The sequence below is a fragment of the Eretmochelys imbricata genome, chromosome 10 (genome assembly GCF_965152235.1).
Source record: "Eretmochelys imbricata isolate rEreImb1 chromosome 10, rEreImb1.hap1, whole genome shotgun sequence".
Taxonomy (NCBI): Eukaryota; Metazoa; Chordata; order Testudines; family Cheloniidae; genus Eretmochelys; species Eretmochelys imbricata.
This window is the reverse complement of record NC_135581.1, coordinates 38401531-38418667: the sequence shown is the minus strand read 5'-3', so window position 1 is coordinate 38418667 and position 17137 is coordinate 38401531. Positions and strand designations below refer to the sequence as shown.

General features: G+C 46.3%; 1 protein-coding gene across 3 annotated transcripts in view; it reads right to left on the bottom strand.

Moving 5' to 3' along the window:
• CRAMP1 (cramped chromatin regulator 1) overlaps positions 1-17137 on the bottom strand; it is a 121033-nt gene that overhangs the window by 31203 nt on the left and 72693 nt on the right. For all 3 annotated transcript variants that reach the window (XM_077828027.1, XM_077828025.1, XM_077828026.1), the window contains exons 11-13: positions 16342-16516; positions 10725-10906; positions 4966-5040 (exon numbers count right to left, since the gene is read on the bottom strand). In XM_077828027.1, the coding sequence (XP_077684153.1) occupies positions 4966-5040; positions 10725-10906; positions 16342-16516 (432 nt within the window). The remainder of the gene's footprint in view (positions 1-4965; positions 5041-10724; positions 10907-16341; positions 16517-17137) is intronic.

The window sequence follows — 17137 nt, the reverse complement described above, 5'->3', positions numbered from 1 at the left end:
AAGGGAAGGAGGAAGATCCGGGGAACTACAGGCCAGTCAGCCTTACCTCAGTCCCTGGAAAAATCATGGAGCAGGTCCTCAAGGAATCAATTTTGAAGCACTTAGAGAAGAAAGGGATCAGGAACACTCAGCACGGATTCACCAAGGGCAAGTCATGCCTGATTAACCTAATTGCCTTCTATAATGAGATAACTGGCTCTGTGGATGAGGGGAAAGCAGTGGACGTGTTATTCCTTGACTTTAGCAAAGCTTTTGACACGCTCTCCCACAGTATTCTTGCCAGAAAGTTAAAGAAGTATGGGCTGGATGAATGGACTATGTGGTGGATGGAAAAATTGCTAGATCATCGAGCTCAACAGGTACTGATCAATGGCTCCATTTCTAGTTGGCAGCCCGTATCAAGTGGAGTGCCCCAAGGGTCAGTCCTGGGGCAGGTTTTGTTCAATAGCTTCATTAATGATCTGGAGGATGGTGTGGATTGCAACCTCAGCAAGTTTGCAGATGACACTAAACGGGGAGCAGAGGTAGATACGCTGAAGGGTAGGGATAGGATACAGAGGGACCTAGACAATTAGAGGATTGGGCCAAAAGAAATCTGATGAGGTTCAACAAGGACAAGTGCAGAGTCCTGTACTTAGGACAGAAGAATCCCATGCACTGCTACAGACTAGGGACCGAGTGGCTTGGCAGCAGTTCTGCAGAAAAGGACCTACGGGTTACAGTGGATGAGAAGCTTGATATGAGTCAACAGTGTGCCCTTGTTGCCAAGAAGGCCAATGGCATTTTGGACTGTACAAGTAGGAGCATTGCCAGCAGATTGAGGGATGTGTTCATTCTCCTCTATTTGGCATTGGTGAGGTCTCATCTGGAGTACTTTGTCCAGTTTTGGGCCCCACACTACAAGAAAGATGTGGAAAAATTGGAAAGAGTCCAGCAGAGGGCAACAAAAATAATTAGGGGGCTGGGGTACATGACTTATGAGGAGAGGCTGAGGGAACTGGGATTATTTAGTTTGCAGAACAGAAGAATGAGATGGGATTTGATAGCTGCTTTCAACTACCTGAAAGGGGGCTCCAAAGAGGATGGATCTAGATTGTTCTCAAGGGTACCAGATGACAGGACAAGGAGTAATGGTCTCAAGTTGCAGTGGGGGAGGTTTAGATTGGATATTAGGAAAAACTTTTTCACTAGGAGGGTGGTGAAGCACTGGAATGGGTTACCTAGGGAGGTGGTGGAATCTCCTTCCTTAGAGGTGTTTAAGGTCACGCTTGACAAAGCCCTGGCTGGGATGATTTAGTTGGGGATTGGTCCTGCTTTGAGCAGGGGGTTGGATTAGTTGACCTCCTGAGGTCCCTTCCAACCCAGATATTCTATGATTTGCACGTTGGTTTGGCTGATGCTGGTGTTTGCCACAAGTTTGGCTCGATCCAAAAGCACCTGGTCAATGAGGAGGGCGATCTTTGAGGAGGAGGGTGTATGTAATATGTCCAGCAGCTTATGGTGGGTGTCCCTCACCTTCTTGAGAGGGATTTGTAATCAATCTGCCACCCTCTTTGTAAGATCCCGAAAGGACCTAAAATTGCCTGCCATGGATGGAGGAGGGGACATCACTGCCTCATCTGGAGAAGAAGAGGAGAAATTAGTTGGTGGTGTGGTCTCCTCTTCTAGCTCCATCTCCTGTTGTTCGGATATTTCCTCAGGAGGTGCTGAGGCTCTAGATGCAGAGGTAGAAGGAGAGCCCCTCATGGATTCCCAGTGGATGACTGCAATGGGATCCCCGTTTATAATCTGGAACTGGGGTACTGCTGTGCCCCCTTAACTCTCCCTCACAATGCTTTGCTAGTGACAAGCAGCAAACCCCTCCAGTATAGGTTATAACTCAGTACAACAGCATGTGGAGCCCCACATCAAGCTAAATTGCATGAATGTTCCCTGAGTCACTCATGAATCACACACAGAAAGGCACCAGCAAATCTGCCAAGCCCCCAGCCTTGCCCCCAGAACTGAACTGTCTTGCCCTGGTCAGAAGCCTGACCAGTATAAGTTCATTACCCAATCCACCCTCTCTCAGTGTGGAGAGGACATACACTAGCCTTGGTAACCTGAACGAAGATTGTCCAAGCACTTCAACCAAAACACACTATTTTAGGTAAAATATAAAACAGATTTATTAACTACAGAAAGACAGATTTTAAGTGATTATAAGTGGTAGGCTTAAAAGTTCAGAGATAGTTACCAAAGAAAATAAAAAGTAAGCACACAGTCTAAATTCTAGACCTTATTAGACTGAGCAATATTTGGATCATACAGTTTCTCTCACCCCACTGGATGTTGCAAGTAGGTTACAGTTCTTAACACACAGGCTTTCCCTTTAAGCCTTGGACCAGTTTCCTCAGTTCAAGTCTTTGTGTTCCCAGCATTCTTCTTCCCTTCAGCATAGGTGGGGGAAGAAAAAGGTGAACAGTGGCATCATGAGGACCTTATTTTATACTAAGTCCATGCCCATGGAAAAAAAGTAGCCCAGGTGTACCTGGTGGGCCTTGCTGAGTTACAGGGTTGAGCAATCCCCATTGCGTGGTGCTTCTCTTACACAGTTGTAAATCCCTTGTTTACAATTCCCCTGCTGATTAATGGTCTTTTAACACCATGTAGGTGTGGATCACCTCCTTTGTTGCCACTGGAGAACTAGTGATGCCCAAATTTGTAACATATTTCAACAACCACTATACAGCAAAATCTCATAAGATCATACACACTGATATACATGATCATATTTTCATCAGATCATGATCTTTTCTAGGATATATTATATGGCATGCTTTGTATGAAATACCAAAATCATATATGAATGATGAATATGGGGATTACAGGGCACTACTCTGAGGTACAGAATGCTACCATGACACTGGACGCCTCGAAGCTCTGGTGTGGCTGCTGTGGCCGTGGAAAAGGCATGGGTGACAGAGCCCACAGCTGGTCATACCATGGGGTTGGAATCCAGAGTGAAACTGTGCCTGGGAAGGTCCGGGCTGAGGGTGGGAGGGAGCATAATGTGAGTGACAGAGAAACTCCTCCTGGCCGCTACCAATTGGAGGTGCAGATAAGGAGACTGGAGGCAAACTGCTTAGTACTGGTGGTGATTCAGGGTTTGAGATGAATCCAGTACCGAGTAAAGGAAACTCTGGGGTTTCAGATACCACCAGGTTCTTAGAAAATCTGTACTCCTGAAGTGCCATGGTCATCAGTACGGTCAGGGCTTGCCAGTGCTGACTCATCAGTACCGAAGCAATCTGCAGTCTTGACCAAGATGAGCGGTCCAGTGAGGTTTAGTTGTTTTTGGTACCGAGGGTTTCCGTATCGGTGCCGACTTCCCACAAGCAGTACGGTCTGTGCTTCTGTCTGACAGGCAGTACTGCTACCTCAAGTGCCTGTGCCCAGAGGGTCCTTAGGCTTACTCCACGTGTCCACACTGGATGACCCACATGACTTGGGGGTACCATGTTTAGGAGCCATTGGTACCGAAGTAAACAAATGTGACGGGGATCTCCTCTAGCTGGTTAGGGACTCACTGTGAGGACTTGTGGCTCTCATTTTGGAGATGTTTCACAGGGAATCTGAAGGTTTCTTCTTCAGTTCACCCCCCTTGGAGGTAGAAGGCTGCAGAGATGGCTCTCATCACTGAGGAGATTCAACTGCAGGTTACAGAGCTCCCTCCATCAGAGGTAGTTTTAAGCTTTATTTCCCAGTTTTTCCAGGATTGGGCTTTCAGTTGCTGACACAAAGCACACTTTTGGGGAATGTGGGCCTCCCTGAGGCACCGTATGCGGTGGGAATGTCCACTTGTTATAAGTAAGGCCTCCTTACAGGAAAGGCACCTCTTTAACCTGAGGGAGCTGGGCATACCCCTTGATGGCAGCAATCTCCAGTAGAGGAGGAAAAAATAAAGTAAAAACTTTGGGTGTGAGGGGGAGGGGAAAAGAATAGCAATGAACCCCATTACCTAAGAAGAAAACGCACACAAACACACTAAGGCTATGTCTACGCTGCACTTTTGTCGTTAAACTTTTGTTGGTCAGGGTGTGGAAAAAAACCAAACAACCCACCCCTGACTGACAAAAGTCTTAGTGACAAAACGCGCCAGTGTGGACAGTGCTTTGTCAGCAGGAGACTTTGTCAGCAGCAGATGCTCTCCCGCCAACAAAGCTTCTGCTTCTCACTGGCAGTGGGTTTAATTTGACGGCAGGCGAGCTCTCCTGCTGGCAAAAAGTGGCTACACTGAGCATCTTAGTCACTGTAAGGTATGCAATGTAGACATAGCTTAAGAATGACTAAGAAAGAATTTCTAAAGACCTAAAGCAGGGGTCTCCAAACTTTTTGGATTGCGCACCCCCAGGGCCAGCTCTAGGGAAGCAAAAAAAAAAGAAAAAAAAAAAGGTGCCACCAAAGACTGAGTGGGGAGACCCGAGCTGCTGCCGGCGTGCCACCGAAGAATCAAAGGTTCAGGAGAGCTGCTGCCGCCATGCTCCTTCTGCAGTGCTCCTCCTGCTGCACACCCCCAGGGATGGTCTTGCACACCCCACTTTGGAGACCACTAATCTAAAGTATCTGTGAATAGACTGCTAATCACTCCATCTCTAGTCAGGGGCAGTTAAGAAGGAAGTAAAGGTGGCTCACCATGCAGCACTAATTAGCCTTGAGGCAGAGCACGAGGAGAGAGCACATGTATGGGCCGAACAGACACTGCTACCAAAGATCTCCGATCAGAAACACAGGGACGCATACACACCTACAGTGGAGCACCCATAGGGATACTACTCAAAGAAGAATCCTTGTTCCCTATGACGTTTCAGTTTTATTTCCCCGGAGGACATGAGAGAGGAAGCTAAATTCTTATTTTTAGGAAAACCTCACTGATTGTCTACTCAACAAGCAAATAAATGCCAGACTCAGTCAAATTTCTCTGACCTGTACCACCAAAGGCTTCCGCAGGTGCCTGTTCCGCAATCTCCTTGGTTTTGGCAAGAAGTAGTCTGACTGCATCTGGGGGAGCGGGGGGGGGGGGGGGAGAAGGCAGGGAGAGAAAGGACACGTGTTAAACACTACTTTGACCACCCAGTCATGAAAAATTCCTCCCTAAACTCTGATGAATAATGTAACTATTAAAGACACCAGAAACAAAACAACACCTCTTTCATAGAATATCAGGGTTGGAAGGGACCTCAGGAGGTCATCTAGTCCAACCCCCTGCTCAAAAGCAGGACCAATCGCCAACTAAATCATCCCAGCCAGGGCTTTGTCAAGCCTGACCTTAAAAGACTCTAAGGAAGGAGATTCCACCACCTCCCTAGGTAACGCATTCCAGTGCTTCACCATTCTCCTAGTGAAAAAGTTTTCCCTAATATCCAACCTAAACCTCCCCCACTGCAACTAGAGACCATTACTCCTTGTCCTGTCATCTGGTACCCCTGAGAACAGTCTAAATCCATCCTCTTTGGAGCCCCCTTTCAGGTAGTTGAAAGCAGCTATCAAATCCCATCTCATTCTTCTGTTCTGCAAACTAAATAATCCCAGTTCCCTCAGCCTCTCCTCATAAGTCATGTACCCCAGCCCCCTAATTATTTTTGTTGCCCTCTGCTGGACTCTTTCCAATTTTTCCACATCCTTCTTGTAGTGTGGGGCCCAAAACTGGACAAAGTACTCCAGATGAGGCCTCACCAATGCCAAATAGAGGGGAATGATCACGTCCCTAAATATGCTGGCAATGCTCCTACTTGTACAGCCCAAAATGCTGTTAGCCTGCTTGGCAACAAGGGCACACTGTTCATTCATATCCAGCTTCTTGTCCACTGTAACCCCTAGGTCCTTTTCTGCAGAACTGCTGCCTAGGCACTCGGTCCCTAGTCTGTAGCAGTGCATGGGATTCTTCTGTCCTAAGTGCAGAACTCTGCACTTGTCCTTGTTGAACCTCCTCAAATTTCTTTTGGTCCAATCCTCTAATTTGTCTAGGTTCCTCTATATCCTAACCCTACCCTCCAGTGTATCTACCACTCCTCCTAGTTTAGCGTAATCTGCAAACTTGCTGAGGGTGCAATCCACACCATCCTCCAGATCATTAATGAAGCTATTGAACAAAACTGGCCCCAGGACTGACCCTTGGGACACTCCGCTTGATACCGGCTGCCAACTAGACATGGAGCCGTTGATCACTACCTGTTGAGCCCAACGATCTAGCCAGCTTTCTGTCCACCTTATAGTCCATTCATCCAAAACACCCCAGCCAGAAGCTGGGAATGGGCGACAAGATGGATCACTTGATTACCTGTTCTGAAGCACCTGATATTAGCCAGTCGGAAGAGAGGATCCTGGGTTAGATGGACCTTTGGTCTGACCCAGTATGGCCGTTCTTAAGTTTCAAATCAGTCTAAAGTCCTTCATGCCAAAATTACCTGCAGACCATATATACCTCCCTCATCTTTGGTGTATGGTGTATTGAAATTGTATATTATTCTAACTGCAGGCTGCTCAAAGTTAGACTTCAATGAGGGGAAAGCTCCACTGAACTATGTACACTATGTTTAATTTCCCTAAACTAGAAATTAATACTTTAAGGTCCTCTTCCAGTTCTCCTCAGCACTGAAGCAGCTTGGTCCAACTGACAGGGCATTAGACTGGGAATCAGGAGACCCGAGTTCTTTTCCTGAATCCGCTACCGACCTGATGTGAGACTCTGGGCAAGTCACCTCATCTCTACATGCTTCTGCTTCCCCTGCTCCCCCATATTTGGTCTGTATTGTGTATCTACACTTAGGCAGTTTGGGGCAGGCCCAGTCTCACTGCGTGTTTGTAGGTGGTCTAGCACAATAGGGCCCTGATCTCTTTTAGGGCCTCTAGGAACTACTCCAATAATGTTTTCTGTCAGGATCACTCATTTTATAAACTGAGCAATACATTCTTTTACCAGTTTTATGGGAAGGAAGCTCACTCCCAAAGGAAATGTTTTACTAACTACTCATCTATCATGGTTTGGTATGAGGAGGTTACTTACCTGTTACTGGAAGTTCCTGGAGATGTACCTGTATTCTGCTGTGGATTACGCATGCGCAACAGGCACTTGGAGTCAGAATTTGAAAGTAGTGTCTGTTGATCCACACATGCTCCCCAACTTGCTTCGTGCTTCTGTCTGAGGTGACAAAGGGCAGGGCAGATCAGGTCTCCAGTTCCTTCTCCAATGTGAATCTGGCAGATCCAAAGCAGAGGAGAAGGAGGGCGGGAAGTGGAATACAGATGGGGACCACCCACCTCGAAGAGCCTCCAGTTAGAGGTAAGTAACCTCCTCTTCAAGTGATGGTCCCTACTGTATTCCACTGTGGGTGACTGATAAGCAGTACCTAAGTAGGAGGAGGGTGTGAGGATGAGGACAGAAGGGTCATGTGGAGAACCACCATGCCAAAGGAGTCATCTGCCACCAAGTCCTGCACCAAGGTGCAGTGTGTGGCAAATGTGTGGACAGAATACTCCATGTGGCCGCTCTACATATCTCTGTGAGAGGCACATCTTGAAGGGATGCTGTGGTTATTCCTTCAGCTCTAGTGGAGTGAGTTTGTACCCTCATGGGGGGTAGGGGGGGGAAGGCAGATTTGACCAGGGCTTTGGAGCGGAGCACGGAGCTGGAGCACGGAGCAGCTCCAGAGCAGTGGAGCTGCAGATTTTTGCGTGGAGCTGGAGTACAGCTCCAAAGCCTGGATTCAACATCTGGTAGCAGAATTTAATGCAGCTGGAAATCCATTTGGAGATTCTCTGGGTGGAGACGGCCTGGCCCCTGATTTTCTCTGCCACCACAACAAACAGGCGAGGGGACTTCCTGATTGTTTTTGTTCTCTGTAGATAAAAGGTCAAAGCCTGTCAGATGTTGAGGGGAGATGTAGAGTTTGTGGGTGTGTGGGAAGAAGACAGGTAGGTGAATGGATTGGTTAATACAAAACCAGGAGACGACCTTTGGTAAAAAATAAAATTTTGGGTGTAGGTATAGAGACCTTATCCTTGTGGAATACTGTAAATGGCGGGTCCACCATCATAGTCCTTAGTTCACCAACCCTTCTCGGTTAAGTGATGGCAACAAGGCAGGTGACCTTCATGGAGAGGAGGAACATGGAGCAGGATGTCACTGGCTCAAAGGGGTTTTTTTGTTAATACTGAAAATACCAGATTCAGGTCCCACTGAGGTGTGATCATTTGTAGAGTGGGACCGTTCTGAGGAGGTCTTTCCAAAATCTATTGGTTAGTGGGTGTGTAAAAACTGAGTAACCCTCTGTTGGAGGATGGAACACACTAATTGCCGATAGGAGACCCGATATCTTTAAGGACAAAATGTAGTCCAGGACTAGGGGAATCTCTGCAGCTTCCGGAATCGCACTTTTATTCTGTGGGACGTTGTGGAGTTCCCAAGGCATGGAACACCAGAGGCTCTGGGGAAGGTGAGCAGATAGTTGCTACCATGGTTGTGCCGGTCTCTGTGGTGGTGCATAGGAGTGGTATGGGAAAGGTGATTCTTCTGCAGGTTCAGATTCATCCAAAAAAGAAAAGGAGGACTGGTTCCAAAGGCAGTACCGTTGGAGCCAATGGAGAGGTGTATAGCATATATGTTAGGGGGCAATAGACCCTGTACCGCAGGCATGTCTTATGGCAGAAATATGAGTTCCCTGGAGCTGGAAGGACCCGATGGAGGAGGAGACGACTTTAGATCCAGTAAAGCAAAGACATCTTGGGGTGCAGCCATAGATCAGGATCTCCCTGGCAGAAGGGACACTACACTCTCTTTTATGGCTGCCAGTAGTGGCACTTTACTGGTGCCAGAGGGTCTCACGTTTTGTGAGGTGCTGGAGATAGCGGTACCGATGGGTCACTGCCTGGAACCAGTGTTCTCACTGTTTACGGGTCTTCTTTTTGTGCCTGTGGAACGTAGAACACATGTCATCCCCTTGGGCCGAGCTGGTGGAAGTAGTGTTTCTTTGAGGTAAGACTTGGAGGAAAACTTAGTCCCACACTGATGGGAGTGCTTCCAAATCTCCCAAATAGGCCCCAACACGAGCTCTGTAGGGGTGGCTCTGCTGTTACCGGAGTTGGATGTAGTAGCAGCAGGAGGCACACTCCTCACTGATTCTGGCAGATGTATGGGGGAATTCTCCAGCCTGGGTCCAACTGTAGTCTCATGGCCTTCTCCAGGAGATACTTCTGGAGACAAAGTGCTTGACTTCTGCTACAGCTGGGAAAAGACTGACAAACACTGCACCTAGCTGCAATGAGAGCCTCTTCTAGGCTGTAGAGACAGCATTGGTGGTCATCACTGACTGAGAAGAACCGTGGGCAGGAGGTGCAGTTTGAAATGCTGGGCATAGTCCGGTACTCAAATGAGGTATAGGGGGTGTGGGGACTGGGGGAAGTCACTGACCTTTATTCTGAGCTGTTAAAACTACAACTAAAACTAAAAACTATGTACAATTAAAGGTAACAGAGCTGCATCAGAGATGAGGACACTGGAGGCTCCAACCCAGACCACGTGGCAGTGAGAAGGAACTGGAGATGCAGTTGGTCTGCCGTGACCTTTATCACCTTGAACAGAAACATGAGGTGAGTCAGGGTGCATGTGCATATCAATGGACACTTCTTTCAAATTCTCCGACTCTGGATCCACGTGTAACCCACAGTAGACTACAACAGGGACCATCACTTGAAGAAGAGCAAGTAGTTATTGAGTCAACAAAACCTGATGAGACATTTCAAACTTTGATAAACAAAGAAATATCAACTAGTTTTTCTACATGTGTAAATACGACAGAACTTTGACTTCAACTGGTGAACTTGAATTAGCAAAGTGCCAGTGAGATGGCATTCTGGCTTTCAAGTTGGTGTAGCTTTGAAGCTCAGCTATACGCTCAAGCACCTGACAAGCTTCTTCCAGTGTAATGTCAGTTCTGAACACTATTGGAGACATTTCTTCATAAAGAAGACGGTGCTTTTTAATATTCAAATCAGTCATTCTTGGACCAGTAGGATTTTAATCCCCACTAGGAGCTGGGTCAGGCTCCAGCATGCTACATTTTGTTCACTGGTCTCTGTAAGAGGGCGTGGCTGCCTGTAGTGCCCCCTGATGGCCAAGTGTGGCTCTATAGAGGCCTGTCTCAATTTCCCCTTCTTTCAGGACTCCTTAAACTCTACACAGGCTCTCTCATGGCTAACACCATGCTTCCTTGGGACTGGTTCAATAACAAACAGTTCACAACAATCCTCAAAGTCCCACAATAAAGTCCATCACCACAACACAAAAGTTCATATTCAGCCAGTTCTGGAGCTCTTCTGTCCCAGTCTGCTCTTCACCAAGCAGCCATTCCCTGCCCTTCCTAGCTGGAGCTCAGCCTTCTTCAATTCTCTTTTTCCGGATCAGAAAAATCAGCAGGCAACCCTTCTTTGGGCTCTCTTGGCCCTCCCCTGGTTACTCTGGGTCTCCTGCGGGAGCCTCCTGCTCTCCACAGCCTCTGCCACAGCTACATCCTCGAGCTGCACCCTTACCTCTCTGGGTAGTCCACCTTCTCCTGCTGCTGTCTCCCCCTTTACAAGACCCAGGTGCCATCCCTTAAACCTAATTGGGCAGCTGGTAATCAGTCAGAGGTGCACTGGACCCTGCTCCCTCTTAAAAGTGCCAGTCACCCTGAAACAATTTCACTTACACTGATCGTGTCCAAGTGCTGTCGGAAGGTCATTTCTGCTTCCTTGCTAGGCAAGAACAGCTTTCCATGTCGGCTATTGGGTGGTAGAGTCGTGGGAACTGCGAAGAGCCCACCATCTGCATCAGCTCCTCCAGAACTTGAGGGACCAGCTGCCAAGAGAGGTCTAGGAGGGTTTCTCAAACCTGGAAGATTTTAATCAACCATTTAACAAAATAAAAATGAAAGGAATTATATTTAGTAGATGGAGAACAGGACTGGGAGTCAGCACTCCTGGATTATATTCCTGGCTCTGCAACTGACTCATTGTGTGACACTGGGCAACTCAATATCTTTGTGCTTCATTCTCCCCATCTATACAATGGGGATACACTTATCTACTTCACAGTGATATTGCGACTCATTAATTTGCTTTGAGATCTTTGGATGAAAGGCGTTAAAAAGCAACACATTAATACAGATACTGACATCTATGGATCTGATTCAGAGATTCACACGACTATACTGAGAAGTGTATCTTTTATATCTGCTGAAACAGTTGAGGGCGGGTTTCCCAAATGGTAAATATACATGACTAATACATTCACAAGCAAAGGAGTGTAGTGCAAATAAGAGGTCAGTGTCCAAAGATTCTGTATTGTTTATTTCTGGTTCAGATTGATACTGTATTTGAAAAAACTAAAGTATGAAATATAGTTGAACAAGGTAAATACAGAGGTACAATCCCTATGTAACTTTCTGATTACAATAAATTGAGAGACTATTGCTCAGTTCACTAGAAACACTCTGCCACTACTCCCAGAGGTACGAGGCAATAGATTTTTGCATAATTACATAAGGTTATGATGATTTAGTGAAAATTTCATTTTTTGAAAATTAAATATAAATGGAAAATATCTTGGTTTGGACAACAATGCAATGTCACACTCCAAGTTGCCAATCAATTTTGAAAAAAACACACTGGCTGAAATCCAATATTGCTAATGTTCTATGACGACAACTGAAAAGTGTGTGAAATTTACACTGTGCGTATAAAACTGGGTGTCTATATAACAGTTTATTATAATGCATAATACTTTACTTAAAGAGTGCTTTGAAGAACATTAACCCTGACTTACCTAGTTTGCAGTGGATATATTTTCCCCATTTTACAGATGCGGACACTCAGATACATATGAGATAAAAGTGTAGGGCCATATTTCAAAAGAGCTCAGCACCCAGCAGCTACACTAGTGGATGCTGAACTCTCCTGAGAAATCTATTTCAAGATTTTGAAGAGCTACTGAGCGACACAATTCCCATTGACTTCAGTGAGAGAGTTTAAAAAAAAAAAAAAAAAAGGCAATTTATAGTAATTTGGTTAAGACCACACAAGTCAGTGGAAGTGGTGGGATTGTGTTCAGTTAACTAGGCCACACCGTCCTTTCTAAAAATCACCTAGGGGTTTTGGTTACAAACCAGGAGAGCAAAGCCCACATGGTTTGTGATACTATTAGTTACCAATTTTTATTTGGTAAAAAGAGTTAAACAAAACTGACAGCAGAAGGTATTTTCTTATATAAAGCAGTAAAAAGGGGTGTCAAATGTACCCAGTAAGACACCATTCAGCAGATGCAATATAGTTTATGGGATCAAATTTAATTTTGTTTAAACTTTCTAGTTCACACTGTATCTCTCCTGCTGCTCTTCCCTTTTTTCCCCGCAGTGTACAATCCCCTTTTTCCTCATCCTGGCCTTCTTTGCTGCTGCCGTGAAACTGTCTGTTAGTCAAGACTTTCAATTCCCCTTAGAGTGTGCACAAGCTGGCTTTTAAATTGTTACTTTCTATTGGAAAAGCTAACTCAATTTAGCTATAAGAAGTTAGATGTCAGAAAGGCTCACGATAAAAAGCACTGTGAGAAATCACAGCTAAAAGGTTCGTTTCTAAAAACCTGACTATTTTCTGGCAGACATTCTACTGCAGACTTTAATAGCACTTTATGCACAGATGAGATGGAGTTTGTTACTGTGTACTAACAGAGTTATGATCCAGACCACTGAAAATACATCTTAGATTTACTATCTGGGAGTAATTTCCAAATTCAGCACCCAGATCAATGCTACTAAGTACCATACTGATAGTGTGAAAAACTACTTAAATTCAAGCTATGATTTTACATTATTTTCACCTTAGTGAGTAAAATCCTATAACATAAGAGTGGCACTATATCTCTACATGTTGCGATTAGCAGGTGTGAATGATGCAGGCTAACACAGACAACTATATCTTCCTATTTATATGTGAACATGAAGCTACATAGAAGCAGGCACCGTTTTGTTTTATTTCTAAGGGACAGATATACAATATAATATCTCAATTAGAGCTGCATGAATACTAGATTTGTCTTTCACTGGCAGGAACACCATTTCAGACCTTGGTGAGGGGAGCATCTTTAACCATGATTCCAGGGGCTACTTAGGCACCTGAAAACTTATTTTGCAGATGATAGCTCCAGTGCTCGTGTCAGCTAATTTCTAAGTTAACTTCTATATAAAGAAAGAAAATTAAATAAATATTAGACTCCACTCAGCTCCAATACTAACATGCTCTGACATCTTGAGGCTAGTCACTTAAGGGACACTGTTTAACATTGGAATAGAGCCTTTCACTTTTGGAAACATCCTACTAGTAGAAGGCCTGGTGAGTTTATACTGCAGCTGTGTGGGGCTCTAGGGGTGTTACCCAACTAACAACAAAAATAGGCTAGAAAGTGACTATAAACAGGTTATTTTCTGCGGCCTGCCAGTTCCCTGTGGTACCTCCGCCATTTACCGAGAAGCGGCCAGGATCTGGAGGCACAGGGGTCTGTGTGTTGCCCTGGCCGCTCCTCCAGGTACCTCCCCCGAAGCTCCCTTTGGCCACGGTTCCCTGTTCCTGGCTAATGGGAGCTTCAGGGGAGGTACCTAGAGAAGCAGCCAGGGCAACACACAAACCCTGTCCCCCCCGGCACAGGTCCTGGCTGCTTCCCAGAGCAGCATGGGGGCAGGGCAGGCAGCCTGCCCTGCCCATGGTGCACGCCAGGCCGGATCCGCCCCCCGGAACCCCTCCTGCACCCTGACCCCCTGCCTTAAGCCCCCTGCTGCACCCCAACGCCCTGTCCTAAGCCCCCTGCTGCACCCTGCACCCCTGTCCTGAGCCCCCTGCACCCCTCCTGCACCCCAACCCCCTGTCCTGAGCCCCCTGCTGTACCCTGCATCCCTCCTGCACCCCAACCGGCCTTGAGCCGCCTGCCTCACCCTGCACCCTGACCGCTTGCTCCACCCCGCACCCCTCCTGCACCCCGCACCCCTCCTGCACCCCGCACCCCTCCTGCACCCCCTGGGGGCAGGGAGGGGGCAGAGTTGGAGTGGGGATTTCAGGGAAGGGGTTGGAATGGGGGCAGGGAAGGGGTGGGAAGAGGCGGAGTGAGGGTGGGGCCAGGGAGGTCAGTGGTGCGGCCCTCGGGCCAAAGTCCTCATGTGGCCTTCTTGGTCATTTGAGTTTGAGACCTCTGGCTTAAAGGCTAGTTACTTTCCAGAAGGCTCTTAAGCACAACACTACAGTGATTGAGCTGCAGTTCTCACAGGAGAATATTTAAAATCAAACACTAAGAGAATTCAACATTTTTAAGTTGAGAAGAAAATTGAGCCTTATTATTTAGAGAGTTTGTGTGTGCACGCATATTTTTAAAGTACCTCTGTGTTAGGAAGCTGTGCCTCAGTTCCCATTACTGTAACATGGGAATAATACTACTTGCCTGTCTGCCATATCCAATTATAAGGAAGATAATTATAGAGATCTGTGAGACAGGAACTGGGCCTTCTTAATGGTTTGTATGGTGCTTAGCACAATGCGGGGGACTCCTACTGATTAAGGTCTTTGGGCACTACTGTAACATTAGTCAGTGTTGAGATGCCTTCTGGTGGTAACTGAAGGAGACTTATCTGGGAGCAGGATGTCAGTGGAGGATAGGTCAATCTCTGTGTTCCCCCATGAGATCAGCATCTTCATCCCCCATGAGATCAGCACTGCTGGCAGAATTTGCAGCACAGCACGGACACACACCTGTCCTTGAAGCAGCAACCACCAGTGGTCAAGATGACTGTGGACCAGAAGAGTCTGTCTGCAGTCTACACCCAGGGAGAGGTGAGGGTGCTCTCTGCTACTTGGAGGGCAAACTGACTCCCAACCCTTCTTCAGCTCCCACTCCCTCAGAATCCTTGCCCCAGAGATGGTTTCCCTTCATCTGCTCCTCCCACACTCACTGCCCACCCCCTCCCTCAGGGCGTAGTCCAATGTCCTCACCTCTCCTTTCCCCTGGTGATTGACTTCCCTTTCCCACCCCACTGCCCCCATTTCTCTTTGCACTAACAAAAAGGGTTTTTACACTTAGACCTATAAAATTACTGGGCTCTTTCCTGAAAATTAAAATACAGTCTTGTCTGCAAACCAATGCAAGGAAGATTTAAACTAAGATGAAATTGCTTCGTATTACTCTATAATGAGAAACACACAGAGCCCTAAGTACAGTGTTTTACAGCATTAATTAAATTGATCATTAAGGCACTGGCATTACAATAATGATATAAAAATGCTGATTATTCCCAGTAACCTTGACACCTTCATGGCCTGTTCTGCAAGCCATAAAATGTGTGATGACAAAAGCAACTAGACTGAGAATGAGGACATTGAAATTCTGTCCACACAGTTGGAGCTGACAAGCGACAATCCTCTAGTGGGATAAGAAGGTAATTCATGCTCATTCAATATTCCAACTTGGTAGAATGACACAGGAATGTCTCATTTTAAATGCTATTTTACCTGATCTTAACCAACATACTTCTTATCCCCACATTCTTCACCCTTATGACACTGTACAATCCAACATCAATCATTATCTCACAGAAGGAGGCTTCCCCAGGAAGACTGACTAGTGAGTGGCTTCCTTTACTAGAAAATGTTTCAAAGTCACGTAAAGTTAACCTACAGCAGTCCCACATGTAAATGCATTATTGAGGTGAGTAGTTTGCAAGATTCAAAAAAATAAACCTATATACGAGTAACTTGTAGTGACTCTAGCTAAGTTACCAGGGATATGTGTCTTCATCAACTGTCAAGAATGAATGATCATCCCTTCTCAACCAGCCACAGAAATAATATTGCAGAACTGACCAGGTGCATTATGGGTAAGTTTAAGATTTTTGTCATGGTTATTTTTAGTAAAAGTCAGGGACAGGTCACAGACTTCTGTGCATTTTTGTTTATTGCCTGTGACCTGTCCCTGACTTTTACTAAAAAATACTGACAAAAATGGGGCTGACAACAGGGTGAGAGCCCAAGACTTGCAGAGGGATAGAAGGAGGGGTGGGGGGTCCAGCACCCACTGCTCGCAAAGGCTGAGAGCTGCAGGATCCCCCCAATGCCTGCAGCAGCTGAAGATGAAAATGTCACAGAAATCTCAAAATCACAGAATCTGTGACTTCCATGACATAATCTTAGCCTTAATTATGGGAAGGGTTTCCTCTGAAGGATGGGATACTGGGGTAGTGATTTGGTGGACCAATGGTATGATCCACTGAGGTCATTCCCATGGGTGCTCACCTGAGGAGCTGGAACTAGCATTGGGAGAAAAGGTCTTGTTGCGAAGAGCAGATTGGTTTCGGGCACAGCCTGGACTCCTGGTGCTGATGGCAATCACCTTCCCAGGAGGAGTCAGTGATTGCTCTTCTTGAGTAGGTTTTATAGGGGATGTGGCGACAGAGTTCATCTCAGGTGTCTGAAAAACCAAGCACAATTGTTCAAAATGCTGCCAGAATATTACAATAAATTATTTAACAAATGCCCTCCCAGGAAACTTAGAAGTCATTACGAACTTATCCATTATAGTGTGATTGATCAGCATGTTCCTGTATTTGGTTAATCCATACCATATGTGTAGGTTCCTGCATTTGGTTAATGCATTTCCCTATGCTGAATATGGGACACCTGGTAAAATTACTCATTCAAGCAAGTTCAATGGCAACCAATCAATCAGAAGAACTATGCAGTACAAAACGTTCAAATTAACATCACTTGACTGAGCCCATTAAAAAGAAATACTACATAGTTGGATTCTTTTTATTTACCTTCTTATCTTTAAGGCTTTAGGGTTCACACACCCCTACCTCCCCCCCCCATAACCACATGGGGAGAAGTCTCACACACACCTGTACACCTCTTACACGGGGGGTGACTGACCAATCTGACCCTCCCTGCCCAGTATTCTCCGCCCTCCATGCCTGGCTGGGCCCCAGGACGGACCCACCTTTCCCGGTACCTGGCGCCATGTCTTCCAAGGCAACACACTGGGAGGGGCATGCAGTCACATCCCCCTCACCCCCGATTTCTGCCAGGGTTC